Source organism: Brassica rapa, chromosome A07, assembly GCF_000309985.2.
Source record: "Brassica rapa cultivar Chiifu-401-42 chromosome A07, CAAS_Brap_v3.01, whole genome shotgun sequence".
NCBI lineage: Eukaryota > Viridiplantae > Streptophyta > Magnoliopsida > Brassicales > Brassicaceae > Brassica > Brassica rapa.
Genome location: NC_024801.2, coordinates 20,551,961 through 20,576,884, shown reverse-complemented (window position 1 = coordinate 20,576,884; position 24,924 = coordinate 20,551,961). Strand labels below are relative to the sequence as shown.

Below are 24,924 nucleotides of genomic sequence, written 5' to 3'. Positions count from 1 at the left end.
CAGAAGTACCACGAGTGTTGGTTGTTGACCAGTTCCACTAGATCATATGATTATATATATACAACATTTCATGTATAAATAATAATAGGGAATTATTATAAATAATCAATTAGAGGGGTCAAGAGGGATTTGTCTAGCAGCCAAGCAGGGCCGTGTTTGTGTTTGATACCAAGCATAACAAGCATCAAGAGATATTTATATTGGGGGCCAATTGTTCCAAAAGTTCCTCTCTGGTCATGGGCGAAGCTAGATAGGGGAGATTGGGTGCACATCCACCCATGATTTTTTTTTTGTAATTTCATATTTTCTAAAGAAAAACTACATAAAATAGTTAAATAATAATGAAAAATTCGCTCAGTACACCCAGTATCTGTTATTATTACTTTATGCACCCACTAAAATTAAACTCTGGATTCGCCGATGTCTCTAGTTCTGTTGGTAAAGACTATAAATAGTATAGTTTGGGTTCGGGGGTTCTACAACTTGTATGCATTTTCCTGTTTTATTAGATCATGGGCCAAAAAAATTTGTTTGCTTCTAAGCCGGAAATTGTCAGGCCCCTCTGCAGCCAAGTAATATAGTAATCATAGGCTCATAGCAGCCAATTAAAAGTAGAAATGATACTTAGTAGAGTATGGGAAATGAAAAATAAATCTTACAATTTTATTTAAGTAAGGAATCAAACTTTAAAACTGAAGAATTTGGAAAACAGGACTTGAACTTACAAACACATGACTAATTTGCATACATGAATGGGACCACATCATCAACATGTTTGCAGTTTATTGCAACAACTTATTTATGAAAAAAAAAACACATTGAATGGGAAACTTTATCATTAGAATGTATATCCGTTTAGATGATCTCTTAATGATCTTGCGTCTTTTATTTTATCACCAAAACATTCTTTGTTCTCTTGTAATGTCGTCAACTCCTGCAAGAATACAAGTAAACGTATGAAATAAGCAACTGTAATGTGATTGAGGTATACCACATTGTAAGTAACTTTGAGAAATGATAATTACCATGAAGATGATTAATTAGTAGTGGTATGGAGGAGGTGGAGATTTGTAGAGGTAGGGTTGGTGTGGAGGTGAGTAGTGAACCGGTGGCGGAGGAGAGTGGACGGGAGGAGGAGGAGATTTGTATTCATAGTGTTTTGGTGGTGGGGGAGAGTGGTAAACCGGAGGAGGAGGAGACTGATAAACTGGAGGAGGAGGAGATTTGTACTCATAATGCTTCTTGGGTGGTGGAGGAGAGTGGTAAACTGGAGGTGGGGGAGACTGGTAAACTGGAGGAGGAGGAGATTTGTACTCATAATGCTTCTTGGGTGGTGGAGGAGAGTGGTAAACTGGAGGTGGGGGAGACTGGTAAACTGGAGGAGGAGGAGATTTGTACTCATAATGCTTCTTTGGTGGTGGAGGAGAGTGGTAAACTGGAGGAGGAGGAGACTGGTAGACTGGTGGTGGTGGTGATTTGTACTCGTAGTGCTTCTTTGGTGGTGGAGGAGAGTGGTAGGCCGGAGGAGGAGGAGACTGGTAGACCGGTGGTGGTGGTGATTTGTACTCGTAGTGCTTCTTTGGTGGTGGAGGAGAGTGGTAGGCCGGAGGAGGAGGAGACTGGTAGACCGGTGGTGGTGGTGATTTGTACTCGTAGTGCTTCTTTGGTGGTGGTGGAGAGTGGTACACTGGAGGAGGAGGAGACTGGTAGACCGGTGGTGGTGGTGATTTGTACTCGTAGTGCTCCTTTGGTGGTGGTGGAGAGTGGTACACTGGAGGAGGAGGAGACTGGTAGACAGGTGGTGGTGGTGATTTGTATTCGTAGTGCTTCTTTGGTGGTGGTGGAGAGTGGTACACTGGAGGAGGAGGAGACTGGTAGACCGGTGGTGGTGGTGATTTGTACTCGTAGTGCTTCTTTGGTGGTGGTGGAGAGTGGTAAACTGGAGGAGGAGGAGACTGGTAGACAGGTGGTGGTGGTGATTTGTACTCGTAGTGCTCCTTTGGTGGTGGTGGAGAGTGGTACACTGGAGGAGGAGGAGACTGGTAAACAGGTGGTGGTGGTGATTTGTACTCGTAGTGCTTCTTTGGTGGTGGAGGAGAGTGGTACACTGGAGTAGGGGGAGACTGGTAGACAGGTGGTGGTGGTGATTTGTACTCGTAGTGTTTTTTAGGTGGTGGAGGAGAGTGGTAAACTGGAGGAGGAGGAGACTGGTGGACCGGTGGCGGTGGTGATTTGTACTCGTAGTGCTTCTTTGGTGGTGGAGGAGAGTGGTACACTGGAGGAGGGGGAGATTTGTAGACAGGTGGTGGTGGTGATTTGTACTCGTAGTGCTTCTTCGGTGGTGGAGGAGACTTGTAAACCGGTCGAGGGGAGTAATGCTTTACCGGTGGTGGAGGTGATTTGTATTCGTATTGCTTCTTGGGTGGTGGGGGAGATTTGTAAACTGGAGGAGCTGGATAGTGTTTAATAAGTGGTGGTGGAGATTTGTAAACCGGAGGAGTGTAGTGCTTCACCGGTGGAGGAGGAGAAGAGTAATAGTAATTTGCGGTGGTTTCAGATACAAAACCAAGAGATAATGCTAAGACAAGCAAAGTTGCTGCCAAAGAGGCCATTGGCGATCTCATTTTGTTATGTGTTTCTGTTTGTGTTTGATGCTCTGAATGTCTCCCCTAATCACCCTTTATATAGAAACAAACTTTCACCTCTGATGGTAAAAGGCATTCTTATTATATGTAAAACACAATATAGTTGACTATGTAATACAAAGAAAAATATGAGGTTTGGTCTCAGTCAGCCTTTCATTATCGATTTTCTCTGCCCTTCAATTATTTTGGTAGTTGTTGATTGATATGTTCTGCATGTTCCGAGCATATCAAATTATAATTAATACATAGAACACTGAATCTAAAGCTAACAGAACTTTTCATAAGATATAAGAGGGAATCACAAAAATATGGCCGATCAAAGAAGATCAAAATATGAAAATATATGAGTGTGGTAAATGTAACTGAGTCCATTTACCAGGAAATGAAAATACTTTATTTCAATTTATTTTATCAAATATTTTTATATTCATAATATGCAATATACGAATTTGATTCTAAATATACACATCTATAACAGTAATATAAGCTATTGTGATACTTGTACTTTATCAAAACATTTCAGGAGAATTGGCATCATGCTATCTGATAAAACCACTATATTTTAGAGAATTTGTACTCCCTACACACAACATATTCCCTATTTGCACTCCATACCCTATTTCCCCCCATTTTTTTTCCCCCCATCATCACCTTTTTCCCTCAACTCTATGGTATCTCACTTCTTTTTGTATATTGAGCTAATTTACTCTATATTTTAATTGGGATATTTGTATTTTTGTGATGCTAAATTTATTAATTAAAAAACATAATTAAAATAAGACTAATATACATTTTCAGAATATTTCCGATGGAGTAATAACTTTAATTAATTAAATAATTATATTTTATAGATAACTATATTTGTTTCAAGTTTTCTCTATTTGTTTTGTAGGTTTCTCTCCTCTTTTAATATATCTTTTATTAATAAATTTGGTACTGCTATGTTTTGATTTCATCAAGAACCCAAACTTATGTGTTTAAATTTTTTAAGAAGTGTGGCCACTATTTTGTTAGTTACATGTTCATCGCAAACTTATAATTATAAATCAAGTTTTCTTTGTTTTTCCGTAACTAATAACTAGATTGTTCAAATACATTAGTTTTTTTTTGTCAAAGGGGTTTCCTATTATTATTATTTTTGTTCAAATACATTAATATTCTTGTTTTGTTAATCTTTGATTTCTGTTTGGGCAAAAATATGATGAAGAAGAAACGCGTTAAGGATAGGTGGCCAAGTTGAATGTAGAAGGAGCATTGACGGGTTGTGATGTTGCTTCACACGTTCATTGTTTTATTTTAACACGTTTCTTGTCATTACTCCGATTATTATATAACATCTTAGGTTATTACTTTAACTATTACTTAGTCACATTATGAAATCTAAATTATGTTTACAATATATACAAGAAGTATAACAGTTCATACTCAGAAATCAAAATTTAATAGCATTTGAGAAGAGATATATATGCTTACCCTTTGGAATGATGTAAACCACTCACTGAGAAAATATATAACGTACATACATTGTATCTTAATATATATATATAGTGTTTATCAGAATAGAAATAATAACATTATCACTAACCGGTGTTAAATAAAAGGTGAAGATAATCCAACTCGATGACAATTTTCTTCTTGAAATAAGTTATAAAAAAAAAAAGTGTAGCCGAAGCTTGGTCAACATTAGAAAATAAAACATTTAGGATAATAGAATATAATTGGGGTTATTGATTTGATTTTTATCAAATGGGTAAGTAACCAGCTGGATTAGGATTTAGACAAATCAACAACTTAACATTCTATATAGTATTTTCTAAAAGGTTGACGACTATTTTGGTTAGGCGTCAAAAGTTATCTAACTAATTTTGACAATTTTGATGATGGGAGAAATTGACGTCAAAAAAGCTTTAATATAATCACCGTCATTAGTAAATTGGTTTAAGCTAATTTTCTAGAACAAGGGTTAAGCTATAAACTAGTTATGCTTTGTTATTCAAACGTGGTACTAGCTGATGATGTATACGTAGAAACTATTTAGTTCGTTTGAAAACATAGCTGCAAGAGATTTTGTCATTCTGATTTCAAGTTCTTAATGAAATTTATGTTCTATTTTTGTTGAAACATATGTTCTTACTAGATTTGGTTCCCGCATAAAATTAAACTTAACAATTTGAAAGTTGCATTAGTTGCAGTATATATGTGATTATGTGTACATTCCAAAATTAAATAAAAATAGTTGTTAGTAGTGTGGGTGCACAACTGGATAAAGTATTTAAGTAAATGCAAAAATTTGGTGATTCAAAAGTCCAAGCCAACCGCAGAATACTAAATTAACGTTCGTCTCTTGATCCATGCATGTTGAATTAGGGACTATGCTTTAATTCATTCAGAAAACATAAATTATAAATTTATTATTTTAAGCTGTAAATAAGAATTTATCTTTTGGTAGAAGTACTAAACGCTCAACAAGTTTGTTTAAAAGCTTTTCAATTATTATGGGTATCATGCTTCAATATATGTGCTGATTTGCATGTATTAAATATATGTTACAACAAAAGATCAAAACATTTATGGGTTGAAACGAATTCATAGGTAGGAACGAACACTGTAAGGATTAGCTAGCGAAACCAAATAGATTTAGAAAATGCATTAGACTATGTCAGGCAGTGATGACCTGCACCATTATGACATTTATAGCTTGTTGTAATAAGCTATTTGCAACCTAAAAAACTCTATAGAACTCGGATCTGAACCATGATGAAATTAGCTTGTTGTAGCAAATTTGTCATTTGTATATTATGTAAGCTTTAAATTTGTTAAGTAAGTTCAAAAATGACTCGTTGATAATGAAATATTGAAATGCACTACATCTATACATTTAGTAGGTACTGACTACGTACCGAACATTGGACCAAGACCCAATAGATTTATTTTTGGTTTACGGAAAATAAGGTTTGTTATTCAGATAACATAGATTAATCTTATAAGTTATAACTTATGCTTACATTTTTATCCCATTAATTTATTCCAAGTTTAAGAAAGATGGATAGCATAATTGGAAACCGCATAACATTGATTCCAGAACATTACAAAATAAAGGGGAATTTTCATCCTACGTATAGCTAAAATTTAAATTACTTGTTCATTGTTTTATTATCCAAGGAATGATATGTTTTAGGTTCGTTAAGAAATTCATTAATAGAAAAGTTAAGCCGTTTTTGCCGGTTAAACAAAAAAAAAATAGTGAAAGAAATGCAGCTATTATAGCCTTATAGGTGATGTGTGGCATGTCCAATGAAAAGTTAAGTGAAGGAATGACATTATGATTAGCTGTGGAAATAATTTAAAACAGATTTTTTTAGGACTAATAATGTTTGTATATCAAGGATTTTCCATTTATCTTATGCTACATTCTAACAATGTGCATTTTATGAACCCGTTGAAAACAATATTCATTCATCACTAGAGTTTTATAATGAGATTGAGTGTTGTCCATGCATCACTACTAAAATTTAAATACGCATATTGGAAGTTGAATTTTTTTTATAGAAAAATTTTAACCATGAAACTTTAGTTTCATATACATATAATTAGATCTGAGATCTTATTTATTTAGGCTAAAAATGATTTACTAACAGAAAGGCATGATATATTCTGAGTACAATGAATCATACAGTTACGATCAGAACATGAATCTGAAAGCAATCACGTCTCTTTTTTTGATACAGAAAGTTATACACATTCAGACACGGAATTTAACAAGATGACATTACATAAACCACAAAATGATTGAAATAAATAATCCACTAAAACTTATCTCAAGTATCACAAGTCGTCACCGACTACAGCACCCCAAAACACGTCTTCATAAAGGAGAGGAATACAAAGTCAAACATATGAATTGAGAAAGAAAAGTAAAACAATTACCACTTACAAAGAAAGCATAGCAAATATTGTTTTATTGAAATTATTAGTCATAGAGGAAGTGGTTCACGGTTACGCCTATCAACAGAGTCCAATGGATCAAAACCCATATCCCGACCATTCGGAGGGAGAAATCCACGACGTCTCAACATAAACTCGTCCATGGCAAAAACATTAGGAGGACCTACTTGACTTGATGGCATATATAGAAGGTGACGTTTGCTTCAAAAAGAAAAAGATACAGGTCAATAAAGCGAGAAAGATGCATGATGAATCAGTATAAAGAATAGTACCACGATTTGGAGGCTTCGATCATAAGCTGATTGCTGATCCAATAGTTTTTGTATCCAAACATCGAGATCCTCATCCCGCAGGATGTAACCACCGTGCATCTCATGGGTGGTGTAGCTTCTCAAGCACGAACAAAAACATAAAACAAAATGTTGATAACTTGATATGCATTAAATTTAGTCTGACTTGGTAAGGGCATGTGCATCGTATAGTATCTTAGCCAGTCTCTTAACTAAAAATGATGAATGTACAAATTACAAAAACAAGGAAGAGAGAAGGGGAGCAGCATCTCTTCGCTGAGGGACTATCGTTTTTCTACGAGAGACTTTTGCCACATGTGTCATCTTTTTAGTGGAGAATATTATTTAATTATCAAAATATATCATGAGAAACATGGAAGAGTTTCTTAACGCTGCTGAGGCCTAAGCCTAAACCCGCGAATCGTCAGCACTAGGGTTTTAAAATGAGAGATACTCTTATATATATCTTGTATTCTTGTATACACTCTGAAATCGCTTCTAATAATAAAGATCTCTTTGTCCGTGTTAATTTGGTGAAACATGTTAAATTTCCGAGTTAATTCATCTATTTTCCGCATTATCTTTTCGCATCCGTTTTAACACATAGCGAGTTCACTCTTTTCACATGTTAATGAAATCGAAACAGACGAAGTAGACAAAAAAGAATGCAGAATCTGCAACTATAATGATTATGGACAAGCAAAAGCTACTTCTACGTCAACTACTACGAGCATAACTATTCACATGTGTTCCTTGTCTCCTACGTATTGTGATTCTTCTAGCTATCTAGAGAGAGAGACAGCGAGCGAGAGTAAGAGAAAGGAGATTACCATAATCGGAACGGTGACGTTTTGGTGGACCATTTGGAGGATGTTGCTGCTAGTTCCAGTACCCTTCCGCCATGGAAGTCGACAGAAACAGGAACTCACGAAGCTATACGTGGTTTGAATCGTGTCCCCATGTCTCAATCCCTCCTTCATTTCAGTTTCTGATTTCTTTCTTCGCACGGAGTTTAAAGATCAGGATCTTGATGACCCGATCCTTGTTTCTGGACCCGATCCGTACCAACAACATATGATCTCTCTTCTTCACCGATTTAACGGGCCGATAAATCATTGGTTCCTAGGCCCATTTACTAACGTTTGATTTTCGTGGGCCCATACGATCTTGATTTTCGTGGGCCCAAATTTAAAGTGAATCACGGATAGGTGATTTGTACAGGGCCTTCAGGCGTAAACGAGAAGATACTTTGATGTCGTCTCTAATAGGGGGTGGGCCGGCTACGCTCCACACGAATAATTGAATTTTCGATTCGATTCGATTTGTAATCTTCGGGATATTTGGTGTTTTGGATATCGAAAAATTTAGATAATTTATCGGATGTCCGATTCGATCTGTTAAAAATAATTTGAATTTAAAAATTAAAAAATAATATAAATAATAATATTTTATTACAAAACTTATAAAAGCTACATACTTTTTAAAAAAATCAATAACTAAATAATTAATTTAGTGAATAATAATATTATAAAGCTTATATAGAGATATAAAATTATATATATTTTATAATTTTATATACATGTATGTACATATGTATATAATAGATCGGATATCCGTTTTTAAAAATATTAGTATTTGTGATTTGTAGGGGTGGGCAAAAAAATCAAACCGAACCAACCAAACCGAAGTTAAACCGAATCAAACCAAACCGTGCTCTTTATGTAACCCAATTGGTTCATGTTTTACTCAACCCGAACGGTTTGGTTTGGTTTGGGTTTAAACCAAACCAAACCGAACCAAACCGATAATCCAATATATATATATAGTTACTATATATATATGATATATATATATGCATTAACATATTGCAAATTTTAGTTAAAGTTTCATTTTTCATTTTTTCATAACTTCCATATCTTTAAAAAAATATTATAAATACGATTCAAATAATACTATTATATATAAAATCATGTAGCATAAGTTTTTATATTCTCACTCTATCGTTTATGAGTTGATTATTTTTTAATAAAAGTATAAAACTGATGCCTTCATATTTTATAACCAACCCGAACTACACCGAACCAAACTAGACCATAATAATGTAAACCGAACTAAATCTAAACCAAACCAAATTGAACCGAACCGAATTAAACCCAAACCAAACCCAAACCAAAGTACTTTGGTTTTAATTGGTTTGAGTTTTATAAAACCCAAATTACCCAAACCAAACCGAACCCAAACCGAACCCGAAACTAAACCGAAATGCCCACCCCTAGTGATTTGCTTCGTTTTCAACAGTTAATAATAACAAAAATCTTTACATATCTATGCATTTATACGTTTTTGTTGATTTCCGCATGTTACCATATTTGAAGCTTACGTAGTATTTATGATTTTGTCATGTAATATCACCCAATGAAGAAACGGTGTGGATAAGCTAATTAGTCATTTTCATTTCTAAAAATGTAAAAATCATTGTAATGTAAAAATCATTTCATGAAATAAAGATTGAGATATTACAACATGAGGTTACAAATTATAAAACCACTAAAATTGGTCTTACAATGAAATAAAAATATGTGTACACAAAAGCGATTGATACTTAAATCGTTTAACAATATAGCAAATATGTCTAAAATAGCGATTAAGTTCTGAAAAATCAAATAAAAAATTATTTTATTCGGCTACCTGAAACTCGAATAATTCCTCTCAAAGAAAAAAAAAGAGGTCCGCTCAAAAACTATCTTCAAAAATCTAAAGAAGGACGCTCACCTAGAACCAAAATCCAAATCTGAAGACAAGATAACTTAACAGCAATATCCTAATCAAACCAAACTCATCCCCGAAGGCGACATGCTGAAAGACATGCAATATCCCACTCCGCGGTTTTTTATTACCTCCTCTCATATACTATGAACAACAAAATAAATAAGCTTAACATTTTACCAAAAAAAAAAACAACAAAATAAATAGTTATATATATATTTTTTTTTGGTCAACAAATAGTTATCTATATAAACACGACAAAATGAACAACAAAATAAATAGCTATCTATATAAAAACGACAAAATGAAAACAAATACTTTTAATATAAATATTACAAGTGTATGACTATAAAGTAGGAAATGTGGAGATATCATAGGTGAAGAGAGGAGGGCCCATGCACGACAACAACCAACAAAGTAAGTAGAGCTATCCATGTTTCCTTGGAGCTTTTCTTTTTTTGTTCACCAAAACTTTCATTTGTTCTCAAGCTTTTGCCTTATTCATCATTTTATTTTTATTTCTCTAGAGTCCAATCATACAATCTACTTATTTATCATCGCATTCCCTCTTGCATTATAGTTTCCATGATTTCCCACCAAAAACCTTATACTGATTCTTGATATATACTTCTCATAAAATAAAGATTATATTCTAGCTCTAGATCTCAACTATTATATATTTACCCCTCTTTTTGTGATATGGAATATACAAAATATATAGTTTAATGATTTTTTTACGTTTCACTTCACTACAACATCTGTACATTTTTATGTGAACTAAAATATGATTCGTCTTATATAATGCATGTCATTGGTCTACTCACAAAGATTGTAGAAGACAGTTTATATGCGTATATATTGTTCCGTTCAAGGTACTCAATTTTCCCCAATCAGAGAGGAAAAATATAGGGATGTTGATTTTTTAGTCTATATAATATAATACTTACATGCTGTTTTGATTTCGTCTAAATGGCATGAATTTACATTTTTTTAAAATGAATTTACATTTCAACATACATAAGAAGATATTTATAAAATATTATGCATATTATAGTCTACATTCTGCATGGAAAATTGAAATACAACTTTGTGTCTTGATCCTTGGGCATGCATCATACAATCCAAGGTTTCGATTTGCTTTTACAACGTCGAGGGCGAGCTAGATCCTATGTAATTATGCATTGCTATCAAACAAATCACATTCGCATTCGTTTATAACCACTAAACTATTTACTTTGTATGTGAATTCTAAAGGATTACACAAATAAAAGAAATAGTATAAACACTTATTAAATTGATTAAAGAAGAAGAAAATGGAGATATATATTAATCAAAGAATAAAACCAAGAAGTCAATATATTATTCGTATTTTAAACAAACAAAAATTCTCATATACAAATGCTGCAAATAGGTAGGTAATCAAACATGTTTTCTTTTATAAACTCAACAGGATTATAGAGAATATATTTGGTTGACCTTGTGGATTGTCTGTCTAGTTAGCTCTAAATTGATACCAATACAATGTACCCCATTCCCAAGACTGCAAAAAAAAAAAAAAACTAATAAACCTTGTTGATAAGTGTAATCCAAACATCCTTTCATAAGATTATAATTTGATTTACTCGAATGTAACTAATACTAATGCATGGGGAACGCCTCTTTTTGTTTTTCATAATCTCATAGGGATTCCTCCGGTATATATATTTTTAAGAAAGTAAAAATTATTTAATAGAAAAACAAAAGAAAACAGAATAAAGCATTTAATATACCAAGAAAGAAACAGTTTCCTTTATTTATTAAAAAAAAAAAGATATTAAATTTCGTATTATACTCTCTCTCTTCCTTTGTCATCGCTGTCTCTGACTTCCCTGTCTTCCTCCTCCTTCCTTTTTGCTTTTCCGTCGTTTTTCTCCGCCGGGTTCTCCTCTCTCACCACCACTGTCATCTCCCGTAAGATCATCCTTCTGTTTCACCGAAAAAGATGACTGCTTTCTCACAAGCTTACTGAAGCAGCAGCACTTGCCAAATTCTGAAGATCGTGTCTTTACCATCTAGGAGAAGTCTCGTTAGATCTGAGAAGTGAATTAAGCTGAAAAAGAGCAGTGCCCATCTCGAAAGTTTTAAGCTTTACGTTTGCGTTTGCTTGCAACTGGCTGATTACGGTTACGGGTGGTTTAATTGATGGTTTCCACGGCGGCTAGGAGCTCCGGGGCTTTTGTTTATTATAGTTATAGATGATGAACGGTGAGGATCGAAGAGGGTGGTGTCGTTCTGGTGATTGTTTCACATTGAATGGCAGATCTTGTGTCCTACAGTAATGCTGCTGACCACAACCTTGAACAAGTCAGTCTCTCTCTCTTATCTTCTTCGATTAGTTTGTGTTATATGCAGTAGAATAGCTCAAAGTGTTAAGTAAGGTTTTAGGGATTGAAGGTGGGTGATTAGTATAGTATGAAGCTCAAAGTTGAAAATTTTGGAGTTTTGCTTTTTTTCAAAGTGTAATAGTTCCAGCAAATCTCATGTCTCTGTTACTTTTTTCTTTGAGATCCTAATCCTCAGCTTAGTATAGCTTGTGTCTTTTCCTTTGGTTTGTTGGTGGAACTTTCCCCTAGATAACTTGTGTATTGAATCTGGTTCTCTAGTGAACATTTAGGTTATGGAGAAGCAGGAAGCTATAGGTGAATACATCACATTCTTGTTCTGTTTTGGATCTTTCGTGTAAAATGACCATTGGAACTTATTAATATATGCTGTCGCAAGTCGCAAATGATGTTACTTGTAGCTAGAATCTTGTGTCCTAATGCGCTTCTTTCCCATTTGGCAGGCATTGAATACATTGAAGAAGGGCACTCAGCTTCTAAAATATGGACGCAAAGGAAAGCCAAAGTTTTATCCTTTCAGACTGTCTAGTGTGAGTTGCTTTCTGCTCTCAACAACTTGTCTTTCTGCAATTATTTTTTTGGAAAGTTTCTTCATCTGAGAAAACTACTCGTTGGTGTTGGTTATTATGCGCAGGATGAAAAATCTCTGATCTGGATATCAAGTAGTGGTGAAAAGCGACTGAAATTAGCATCTGTTTCTAAAATTGTACCTGGGCAAAGAACTGTAAGACATTCTTCATTTCTTTATATGAAAAGGATTCCTCTTGGCTTTCAAGCATATCTAATAGACCATATCATCTATTGCAACAGGCTGTTTTCCAGCGTTATCTTCGCCCAGAGAAAGATTACTTATCCTTCTCTCTCTTATACAACGGAAAAAAGAAGTCTCTTGACTTGGTTAGTCATCATGAAACTGATACTTTGATAATTAACTCCAGGCATAACAGTTTTACTTCTTAATAGATTTGTAAGGACAAGGTCGAGGCTGAAGTTTGGATTGGAGGTCTTAAAACATTAATATCAGGTGGGCAAGGTGGTCGCTCAAAGATTGATGGCTGGAGTGGCGGTAACATTTCAGTTGATGTAAGTGTTCAAAGCAAGCAACTCTTTGTGACTATATGTTGTGGACTCTTTGGTTGACCATGTTGACATGGTATATATATTCCAGGCCAGCAGAGACGTGACATCTAGCAGTCAAAGCAGCAGTTCCGCGAGCGCTTCACAAGGTCACAGCTCTCCTGGGACTCCTTTTAACTTCGATCCAATTCCTTCTCCCAAGAGCACTGAGCCTGAGCAATCACATGTTGCTTTAGATACCAAAAACATGCAAACAAAGGTATCTGGTTCAGATGGTTTCCGAGTTAGTGTCTCTAGCGCACAAAGCAGTTCTAGTCACGGTTCTGGAGCAGATGACTCCGATGCTCTAGGTGACGTGTACATCTGGGGTGAAGTTATATGCGACAATGTAGTCAAGATCGGGATTGATAAGAACGCAAGTTACCTAACCACGAGAACGGACGTCCTTGTCCCGAAGCCGTTAGAGTCAAACATCGTCTTAGACGTTCATCAAATCGCGTGCGGTGTAAGGCACGCTTCGTTTGTGACGAGGCAAGGAGAGGTTTTCACTTGGGGTGAAGAGTCTGGAGGAAGACTAGGTCATGGTATTGGCAAAGATGTGTTTCACCCACGTCTCGTTGAATCTCTCACATCTTGTGACTTTGTTGCTTGTGGAGAGTTCCACACTTGTGCTGTTACTCTCTCTGGAGAGCTTTATACTTGGGGCGACGGCACGCATAACGTTGGCCTTCTAGGTCACGGCTCTGATGTAAGCCACTGGATACCGAAGAGAATCGCTGGTCCTCTCGAAGGACTCCACGTGGCTTCTGTGACTTGTGGACCTTGGCATACCGCTTTGGTGACATCTCACGGGAGGCTTTTCACGTTTGGAGATGGAACGTTTGGTGTGTTGGGACACGGTGACAAGGAGACGGTTCAGTATCCGAGAGAAGTTGAGTCTCTATCAGGCCTTAGAACGATTGCTGTTTCGTGTGGAGTTTGGCACACTGCTGCTGTTGTTGAGATCATTGTCACACAATCAAACTCGAGCTCTGTGTCTTCTGGGAAGCTTTTCACTTGGGGTGATGGTGACAAGAACCGTCTCGGACACGGTGATAAAGACCCTCGTCTTAAACCAACGTGTGTCCCTGCGTTGATTGATTACAACTTCCACAAAATCGCGTGTGGACATAGTTTGACGGTTGGGTTGACAACCTCTGGACAAGTGTTTACCATGGGGAGTACAGTCTACGGCCAGCTCGGGAATGTGCAGACAGACGGGAAGCTACCGTGTTTGGTTGAGGACAAGCTCGCGAGCGAGTTCGTTGAAGAGATCTCTTGCGGAGCATATCACGTTGCAGCCTTAACTTCTCGTAATGAAGTTTACACATGGGGTAAAGGAGCTAATGGGAGACTAGGACACGGTGATTTAGAGGATCGGAAAGTACCTACTCTCGTGGAAGCTTTGAGAGACAGACACGTTAAGTACGTTGCTTGCGGATCAAACTACACTGCAGCTATATGTCTGCACAAATGGGTCTCTGGCGCTGAGCAGTCTCAGTGCTCATCCTGTAGACTTGCTTTTGGCTTTACGCGGAAACGGCATAACTGTTACAACTGTGGACTTGTGCATTGTCATTCATGCAGTTCCAAGAAAGCGTTCAGAGCTGCGTTGGCTCCTAGCGCGGGGAGACTGTACCGTGTGTGTGACTCTTGTTATGTTAAGCTCAGCAAAGTGTCTGAGATAAGCGAGACGACGAGCAGAAGGAACAGCGTTGTGCCTCGTCTCTCGGGGGAGAATAAAGATAGGTTGGATAAGTCTGAGATAAGATTGGCTAAGTTTGGTGCATCTAATATGGATCTGATCAAGCAGTTGGATAGCAAAGCTGCTAAACAAGGGAAGAAGAGTGATAACTTTGCGCTCGGTCGCAACTCTCAGCTGCCTTCTTTGATGCAGCTGAAAGATGCGGTGCAGTCTAATATAGGAAGGTCTACTCCAAAGCTAGTTCAGGCTCCTTCAGGTATTAACTCTCGGTCGGTGTCGCCTTTCTCTAGGAGGTCTAGTCCTCCACGCTCTGCTACTCCTATGCCTTCAACTTCTGGAATCTATTTCCCGGTGGGTGTAGCAGATAATATGAAGAAAACCAATGAGATATTGAATCAGGAGATTATTAAGTTGAGAACACAGGTATGCATAAAGGGACTCATGCTTGCTTGCTTCTTCTGCACTGGTTACATGTTCTTATTTGTTTTTTTCCTTGGGTTTAGGTGGACAGCTTGACACAGAAGTGTGAGCTACAAGAAGTAGAGCTCAAGAACTCGGTTAAGAAGACTCAGGAAGCCTTAGCATTGGCAGAGGAGGAATCTGCCAAATCAAGAGCCGCAAAAGAAGCAATAAAGTCGCTCATAGCGCAGGTACAATTTAGTTTTTGGTTTTTTTGGTTCACTTTCGGTTTTGAGTTCGGTTTGGATTGGAAAGCTTTTGAAAATATTTCGGTTTTTTGGTTCGGTTTTGGTGAGTGTGGTTCTCAAAATAAATCCAAAAATTAACTGAAAATAACCAAAATAACTCAACAAACCAAATTTGACTGAAAATATCCAAGTTTTTTTTTTAAATTATACTGATATCTAATTGAAACCCAAAAATAGGTTATTTCCGAAAAATATAAAACCAAAATTAACTGAAAGCCAAACCAAACCGAACTGATTTTTCGGTGGGATTGTGGCCGAACCGAACTAACTAAAACCGAAAATACCCGACCGAACAAACTGAAACCGAGCCTATTAATATACTTGTAAACTGCATTGAAGCTTGATGTGTAATAAGATATAATCTTTGGCAGCTCAAGGATGTAGCTGAGAAGTTGCCTCCTGGTGAGAGCATCAAACTCGGATTAGACCAGAACGGTTTCCATTTCCCTGAAGAAAACGGTTTCCACTCCTCAAGATCAGAGTCAATGACCTCTTCTATATCTTCAGTTGCTCCTTTTGACTTCACCTTTGCGAATGCATCTTGGTCCAATCTCCAATCACCGAAGCACACACCTAGAGCCGGCGAAAGAAACAACAACAACAACAACACCGCTTATCCCTCAGACCCACGGCTTAGCAGCAGCGGGTCAGTTATCAGTGAGAGACACGAGCCTTTCCAGTTCCATAACAATGGTTCTAGCCAAACAGGAGCTGAAAACAATACTGATCAGGTAGAAGCAGAGTGGATAGAACAGTATGAGCCCGGTGTGTATATAACCCTTGTTGCTCTCCATGATGGAACTAGAGATCTTAGAAGAGTCCGGTTCAGGTTAACATTTGTCTCAATGCTCTTGAGTTGCACGTTTTTACTAGTAAGTGTGATTGATGTGCTAAAGGTTTTGTTTTTTGTTTGCAGCCGAAGAAGATTTGGAGAACATCAAGCTGAGACATGGTGGTCGGAGAATAGGGAAAAAGTGTATGAGAAATATAATGTGAGAGTGTCGGAGAAACCAACAGCTTCTCAAACTGATAGAGATGAAGAAGAAGACGTTACTCAGTAGTAGTCCTTAAAATGTTTGTATTTTTTTTGCCCCTTAAGTTTTAGTTTGTCCGGAAACTCTTCAATTGTTCAACTTAACTCTTTGTTTTTTTCATGTCCTTTAATGTATGTGGTATATATAAAAGACCTTCTGTTCTCGGATGACATAAGCAACAAAAACAAAATTATAGTATTAAGATTAGTCCTTTAAAGTAAGTATTAAAGTCTTATAACCAAAGGTCTTCTTGCTTTTGACTTTTTGATGTTGAGATAATCTTGACTTTTCTGATTAACAGACTAATGACAACCCTTTGTCGCAGTTACCTAATTGTGTGACTAATATAAGTCAAAAATATCAACTACTCACTCATTTTCTTAAAAGATATCGCTTTAGAATATTATTTTTAGTTCAAAAAGTGTTGTTTTGTGTTTTCAGTGTAGAACTATAAATAATATTCATTTTTAACATCATTGTATTAGTGTATTAATTAGAGAGAAAAAAAATTAGTGTGTGAACAGAGAATAACATATAATTTTTAAGTGATTTTTAATATGCGTAAAATACCTTCAAAGAATAATATCCATCAATTTTCAATGATACATGAGCTTTACACTATTTTTTATTTTCATTCTCATTCTTTGTATTCTTTTTTTGTTTCACAAATTTATAGTAGATATTTACATTGTTTTTGGGTCACTATTTATATTTATTTGTCTGTATTTGATGAACACTGATTGACTAATATGTTGACCGAAGCCCATTTCAACTTGTCATTGTCTTACAGCAATACTTCAAAATTCACTTAAAATGAAGGGCATTGTCTAAGTAAATATTAGACAGGGGGCTCATAAAAGCAAAACACCGAAGCCGAGGAGACCTCAGAACAGCTACCACGGATTCACAAGCTTAGGACGGTATCAGGCTGTACAACGGTAAGATGGAAATCTCTGTGTGTTTTCCAAAAGCTCACGAACAGTTGAGAACTTGGCGTCTTCTTCTAAGTTTTTATGTCTTTAGAGATCACCAGGACATAGACTGGTTCATCGCTACGTGTCTCTGCTCAGAAAACAATGTCTATTATCATCAGGCGAATCCTCGAACCTCTATCCCCTGGCATGGTATATCAACAGAGATGTACAATATTATTAAGTAACACTAAAAAAATATAAGTGAAAGGAGAGAAAAGAGGTTAAAAAAGAAATTCACCTTTAAATAAAGTGGGTAGAAATCCGTAGTTGCAATATTCGTTAACCAGTTCATCAGAGAAATGATTCTTATCACTGTAGAAAGCCCTGGTCGACACGCTCCCATGATAACCATTCTCGCTTAAAAGGAATCTAACTTTATGTTCGACCTCATTCCGTTTAGGGATTGAGATATATAATCAGTGTCCAATATGACGACTACGGAATGCACTGCAAAAAGGTAGGAATAAAAAACCAAATTTACGAAAAAAATCAGACAGTAGAAAAAATATACAACGAATAAAATTTTTCACATGATCGGTCAGATGCGATCTAGTCTGTATCTAAAAAATTTTGGTCGTGCCGCGACCGAAATTTGATTAAAATTCAAATTTTCTATCCGAAGTCCGAACTTACTTCAATAACTGAGCATAGACACTCATTAAACAAAACACGCTAACCACTAAGGTTATTTGATTGGCAAGGAGACATGGTTGGGCCGGGGTTTGGCCATCCCAGTGTCGTGATGGCTATTTGATTGTCTTGACATGTTAATCCCCATCTTATTTTGCAGGAACTGAAGATCCCGATTCTATTTGATGCTTCATCTCAACCCGTCTTCGGTTTGGTGGATGTGTGGCATTTTCCCTAAGGTTTGTTATCATTCTCCCTCCTTATTCTTCGCCGTTAAGTGCTTCAACGACAATTAATGAAAATTACAAGCTCCAAGGAATCCATCGGTAGCCAGCTACTCCTGAAACGACATGTGAAATCTCAACATCGCGGCCACAAGGAGAACTTCGTCTTTCTGTGGTGTTCGTCAAAGTTTGAAAACGACAACCGATTTCTAAGGATTTCAAAAATTGGACTAGTGGAACCTGTCGGGTCTTGTGGATGGATGAAGCTAAAATGTAATAGAATGATCTGGAAAATTTTCAAATCGCATTTGTAATCAAATCTGAATTTTCGATTAATCAGGTTGAATAAATAAAAATTTTATTATACCAAAGAAACTTGCACTCCAATAATTGGCTAAAAATAAAATAACTGATTTATGGTTGGTCGTTGATGCTAATAAATGTGTTACTTCCTCGCGATACAAAATTTCAAAGCCATTGTTGGATAATCAAATCACAACTAGTAGAAAACAAGCATACGTCAGCTCAAAGTTTATGATGATGGTACATACAGTCACTATATGCAGCTATATATTTCGGGAAAAATGCCAATTTCGACCCCAACTATTTTAGTCGTGCCAAATACGACCCGAACAATTGATCAGTGCCAAATACGACCTCAATTCAATTATAATTCGAAAAAACTACCCGAACTTCTTAAAACGTGCTTAAATCTACATTGACTCTAACAAAAGTTAGTCAATCGTTAACAAGATAAAACGACGTCGTTTTGATATACGAGAAAAAGTGCCAATTTCGACCCCAACACTCTCAGTCGTGCCAAATAGGACCCGAACAAATGGGCAGTGCCAAAACCGGCCTCAACTTAAGTATAATTTAAGAAAAACTACCTGAACTTCTTAAAAGATGCATAAATCTACATTGACTCTAACATAAGTTATTCAACCGTTAACAAGATAAGAAGACGTCGTTTATATATACATATATATATATATATATATATATATCTTTTTTTTTTTTAAAATATGTTCATTCCGAAACTCAAACCATGTTGTGATACCCTTTTAAATGGGCACACTAACAACTAGATAAAAGTAATTTTTAAAAATACTATTACAAATTTGAAATTATATAAACTACTATTATTTTTTATCTTATCCAATTTAAAATTTTGGTGATAATTTTTTCTGATTTATATAAATACATTAACATGTTTTTCTTATTTATCATATCTTTAATAAAATTATATCTTACTAAAATATAAATAATAAAATATTTATTATTATACGATCTTAAATATGCTTAAAACTTTGAATTTATTTATACAATTTTCTTATATAAATTATTTTTAATTTTTAAAATTAAGTGGAAAATTTTTTAGTTTCTAAAGTTGATATTATATATTTTGATATTTTATTCAAAAATGTTAAGAGGCCTTTTACCTTTCTTTCACTATGATATGTTGTACAAAATATTAGACAAATTAAACAATAACTAAAATATATAAAGCAATCACCAAAGTTTTAAATTGGATAAGATGAAGAAGAATAGTATTTTATATAATGGAGAATTTCAATTTGTAATAATATTTCAAAAAATTATTTTAGTCTAGTTGTTAGTGTGCCATTTTAAAAAGATATCCCAGCACGGATTTGAATCCCGAAATGAACATATTTAACAAAAAAATACATATATCAAAACAACGTCGTCTTATCTTTGTTAAAGGTTGATTAACTTCTGTTAGAGTTAATGTAGATTTAGATACGTTTTAGAAAAATTGGATAATTTTTCTTAAATTATAATTGAGTTGAGGTCGTTTTTGGCACTGACCATTTGTTCGGGTCTTATTTGGCACGACTTAGAGTGTTGGGATCGAAATTGGCACTTTTCCTCGTATATCAAAACGACGTCGTTTTATCTTGTTAACGGTTGACTAACTTATTTTAGAGTCAATGTAGATTTAGGCACGTTTTAAGAAGTTCGGGTAGTTTTTTTGAATTATAATTGAGTTGAGATCGTATTTGGCACTGATCAATTGTTCGGGTCGTATTTGGCACGACTGAAATAGTTGGGGTCGAAATTGGCACTTTTTCCATATATTTCTCCTAAGTTTCAAAAAAAGAAAACTATATAAGAAAACTATATATTTCTTACTAAGTTCCGTTAGGATATGCGGAGAACGTATACACCGTAGCATCATTAATGGTGACTTCATTCAATTTATTTTCTTCATTACATTTGTGACTTCATTTATGAGAAAAACTAGTGTCTGCAGAGTTTCCGTCCCATGTAACACGTTACACGTCTGTACATAACCCCGAAGAAAAATTGTTGTTGGCCATTATGACATTTATTTCGTCTAGATCTATATAAAAACATTAACAGTAGTACTGAACATATTTGGGGGGGGGGGGGGGGGGGGGGGGGGGTCAAATACTATACATCTTTTGTTTTCTATGATATCCTGATACATGTTTGTTGGTGATTAATGATAACAGAAAAAACATTATACCGCTAATCAAGCATTAAAAGCTTTGACTTTAAAATAAAATAGAAATAAAAAGTAGAACATATGTATGTGTTAATTTATTGCTAGATAGAACGAAAGAAGGTACATTAGTATGAGGCATTACAATGATTCAATCATGAGTTTGCATATATGATACATGATTCTCCAAACTATAATACAAGTAGGGTTCAAATAAGTAGGCGTGCATCGAAAAATAGCCCGACCTGATTTTGTTTATTCTCGATGGAATACAATAATTTCTTCCTAGAAAACTTTCTTTAAAACCAAAGTAAAAGAAAAAAGAAACACAAAGGGGAGAAAGAAGATAGACATAACTAGATTTATATGTTATAAAAATAAGTGTGTATATAATAGTATGTGTAAGTATCTTGGCGACCGAAGGTCATGGATATCGTTGGAAATTGGTACTCTGTAAACCATAGACATTGTGTTTCTTGGAAGGAGCAGAAGGTGGAATTGGCATTGTCTTGGGTAAAAGCCCTGAGAAACTTTCTGGAGGATAATCATCATCAATGAAGCCATGGTTATGATTATGATGAAGTGGATTTGGTCTTCTCACCTTGAAAAATCTTTGTGGTCTTGATGATGATGCTGTGTGTCTTCTTAACCTCTCGGCTTCACAAATCCTCCATGAGAACACCATCATAATCATCACCATAATCATCATTGCTTCTATGCGTTTATTGCCCATTATTGTAAAAGCTTGCTTTCAGAAAACAAGTGAGAATGAAGATGAAGAAATAGAGAAACTTAGTGTTTTGTATTTTAAGGTGAGAGTATTCAATATAAAGGGGGATACTGGTTGATACTATAAGAAAAATTAATCTTACTAACTATTATATAATACTATTTGTTGATAAAGTTGGTATACGGGGAGTTGATTATGACATGTTTTACATAGATTAAAAGTTATTCAATTATACTGGTATGCCTCCATGTAGTTAAAGCTTTTTGAAGTATTTTTATTACTTTAACTCAGATAAGGATAAATTACATACAAATATATATACTGAAATATTAAAGTTTCTGTTTCTACAACACCATGTATCATCAACTCTCCAGAAAAATAATTTTCTTATTTATAGGAGAACAAAACAAGAAGACAAATTAACCATAATTTTCAAGTAGTTGTATGAACCAATGCTTATTAGAATTCTTGTTATATATGCTTTGCAAGCATCCTTACGGAAAGTTTGATGTTCTATAGTATAAGTTATTATTAATTAATTAAATCTAACAAAGAATTAATGGTGAACTTTAAAAATATGAATTGATTGATTAAAGGCAGATTGTGTGTTTCTAGAGGTGGGAGTGGGTAGGATGTTTTATATTTTTGAATGGGTCTCTAGGGGATTCGTATAGTAGATGTTAATGAGCAAAATATTAGGGTTTTCTTTAACAAAAAAAAATTAAGACCTTTGTTCTACAATCTTTTCCAATATGTAATTAGCTGCTTGGTGATATATGTTCAGACGGAAACAGTTCCTTTTTAGGAGAAACTCGAACTCGTGAACAAGAACTCAACCAACCACTGCCAAAAGAGTCCTTGCAACCAATTGAGTCAGAACTACTATAAGTTATGGAGACAAATTTCGAACTAACAAAAGAAACATCTAAACGTTATTAAATGTAGCAATTATAAACTTTAGTTTAGCAATTATAAACTTCAGTTTAGCAATCAGTCATTGAACTATATATGGTTGATATCAACGATCACAAATCACGCATAATTTTCTTATTGGTCAATTTTCTATAGCGACTAATTTTCTTATCCTCGTATATACACCTCTTTGCATTTTTATTAATTTATTAACTTATTATGAATTTTTTTTTGTCAACTTATTATGAAATATAAATACAGATTTCTTCCATTATCTGATAGCCGACCAGTCTTCCTAAGAGTAAATGTGAATAATATATATAGTAAGAATTATGTACTAAATTTCCGTTGACATTAAATGACATATGAGGAACATTGAACATGGAAATGATTTTTTTTTTAACTATAAGAAAAATGAAACATATAAAGAATGGGAAAATGTATTGAAGCATTTACTACTATAACAGGAAAGATAGATGATATGGGACCATTCCAAGTTTGAAAATTTCAACTTACAAAATAAAATACTACGTGAGTCCCACTGCCTCGCTCCTGTTAATTTGTTTTGGGAAGATCGAGTAGGTATCTCCTTTTCTATCGGATGCGTTAACTTCTAAAAAACAAGTTATTAACTAAATTGCAACACAAGTTACATACTTACATGTGAGTAATTAACTAAGTTCATTCAATCTTTTCGTCTAACGCAAAGCTCGGTTAAACTTAAAATATAAGTGACCACGATTTACGCTCAGTTTCACTGACAACAAACACTTAAATAACGAAATATTTAGCTGAAGTAACACATATCTACTTGCATTAGATTGTCGGAATATATTATAATCGAAATACAAAAACTAGAAATAAAGTTACAAATAATGTAATTTAGCTGAAGTAAAGTTACTATAGTGGAGCTCACTAAACAAAAGGAGAAATGAGAAAGAATAAGAAAAAAACAAAAAGAAAAGATCAAAGTGGACCTCGGTTTGCCGACAGAGCTGATGAGTGATGACATATGCAAAAATGAAAATACATGTAATACTAAAGTATTAAATATCGTTGGATAGATTCAGGTAGTCTTTTTTTTTTTTTTTAACACAAACATATACTAATAGAACTCAACCCCCCGAAACTAGGGTGGTGAAGATGTGGCAGTACAGACATATCTATATTATTAAAACTGAAGTACATTTGAGAGTTGTTTGGAAACTTGGATAGTAGTATAAATGAGAATTGTTTGGAAACATGGATAGTAGTATAAATGAGAATTGTTTGGAAGCATGGATAACAGTATAAAATAATACTTGCTTATCTTAATTGATTTTTTAAAAGATTTTTATTATATTGTTAATCAATTCTAACCCTTCATCTATTATATTTACTAAATAAGTTAATATCATTTATTACAGAAGTACAAAACAAAATTTATTTGTTTTCAATTTTTATTTTATCTTTTGCATTCATTTTTCTCAATTTTAATTATTTCTATACAAAATTCAAATCAAAATAATAATTTAAAATTAATTTATATAAATAATTGATTCAAATATATATATATATATATTTTAAAAAAAATTACTAAAATATTTTCCAATAACCATTTAAAAAATATTTTCACTATATATTAGAAAAATACAATACATAACTTAATTAAAAACATCAACTTAAATTATGGTTTTTATATTTCATATTAAGTTTATAAATATAATATATGTGATTATTTATATGATGGTATGTATAAAATAATATTAATTATATGATTACTTATATTATGGTACATATAAAATATGATTAATTATATGATGACATATATATGATATATAATAGTGACATGAAAAACAAAATTTATTTGTTTTCAATTTTTTTTTATTTTATCTTTTACATTCATTTTCTCACCTTTTAACTATCTCATTAATTATATTTACTATAATATTTTGCCAGGATTATTTACATATTAACTATAATAATTCGACATATTTGAATAAAACCACTCTATTTGTGATAAGAATTCAAAATGGTTAACAATTTTTTTTATTTACTTATGTATCGGTTAGACATGGACATTCGGATAACTATTCAGCTACGAGTTATTTCTGTGGGTTATCATGCTTTTTGAGTTTTGAAACTAGACTTCATTTCGGTATTATAAATTTTCATGTGTGTTTCGAATCGGGTCCAGATGAATTCAGTCTTGATATATACAAACCTACAAATATCCAAAAACTAATGTATTTGACGCCGGTACGGATATTTGTATGAAAAGTAAGAATATTAACCGATTCAATTCAGGTATGTTGAATTCAAATTAAACTAAAAATAACCGAATAACCAAAAGTAATCATATTACTCTATTTGATTCAGGTTCGATTATGATGTATAG

General features: G+C 34.4%; 3 protein-coding genes and 1 pseudogene across 3 annotated transcripts; 1 reads left to right on the top strand and 3 right to left on the bottom strand.

The window, feature by feature from the left end:
- Nucleotides 1–642: 642 nt before the first annotated feature.
- LOC103830588 (extensin-3) lies at nucleotides 643–3,043 on the bottom strand. The gene is made up of 2 exons (XM_009106399.3): nucleotides 1,026–3,043; nucleotides 643–934 (listed from the first exon to the last, which is right to left on the bottom strand). The coding sequence occupies exon 1, from the start codon at nucleotides 2,622–2,624 to the stop codon at nucleotides 1,041–1,043; it is 1,584 nt and encodes a 527-aa protein (XP_009104647.2). The 5' UTR covers nucleotides 2,625–3,043; the 3' UTR covers nucleotides 643–934; nucleotides 1,026–1,040.
- Nucleotides 3,044–3,486: 443 nt separating this feature from the next.
- On the bottom strand, nucleotides 3,487–7,783 carry LOC108869016 (annotated as a pseudogene).
- Nucleotides 7,784–10,596: 2,813 nt separating this feature from the next.
- On the top strand, nucleotides 10,597–16,810 carry LOC103830587 (PH, RCC1 and FYVE domains-containing protein 1). Its single transcript, XM_009106398.3, has 9 exons — nucleotides 10,597–11,989; nucleotides 12,471–12,557; nucleotides 12,662–12,751; nucleotides 12,838–12,924; nucleotides 12,991–13,110; nucleotides 13,196–15,271; nucleotides 15,352–15,498; nucleotides 15,927–16,384; nucleotides 16,472–16,810. The coding sequence occupies exons 1-9, from the start codon at nucleotides 11,939–11,941 to the stop codon at nucleotides 16,614–16,616; spliced, it is 3,261 nt and encodes a 1,086-aa protein (XP_009104646.1). The 5' UTR covers nucleotides 10,597–11,938; the 3' UTR covers nucleotides 16,617–16,810.
- A 4,019-nt stretch (nucleotides 16,811–20,829) lies between these two features.
- Nucleotides 20,830–24,082, bottom strand: LOC103830585 (protein IDA-LIKE 5). The gene has a single exon (XM_033276137.1). It carries the CDS (start codon nucleotides 21,636–21,638, stop codon nucleotides 21,330–21,332), a length of 309 nt encoding a protein of 102 aa, XP_033132028.1. The 5' UTR covers nucleotides 21,639–24,082; the 3' UTR covers nucleotides 20,830–21,329.
- Nucleotides 24,083–24,924: the final 842 nt, after the last annotated feature.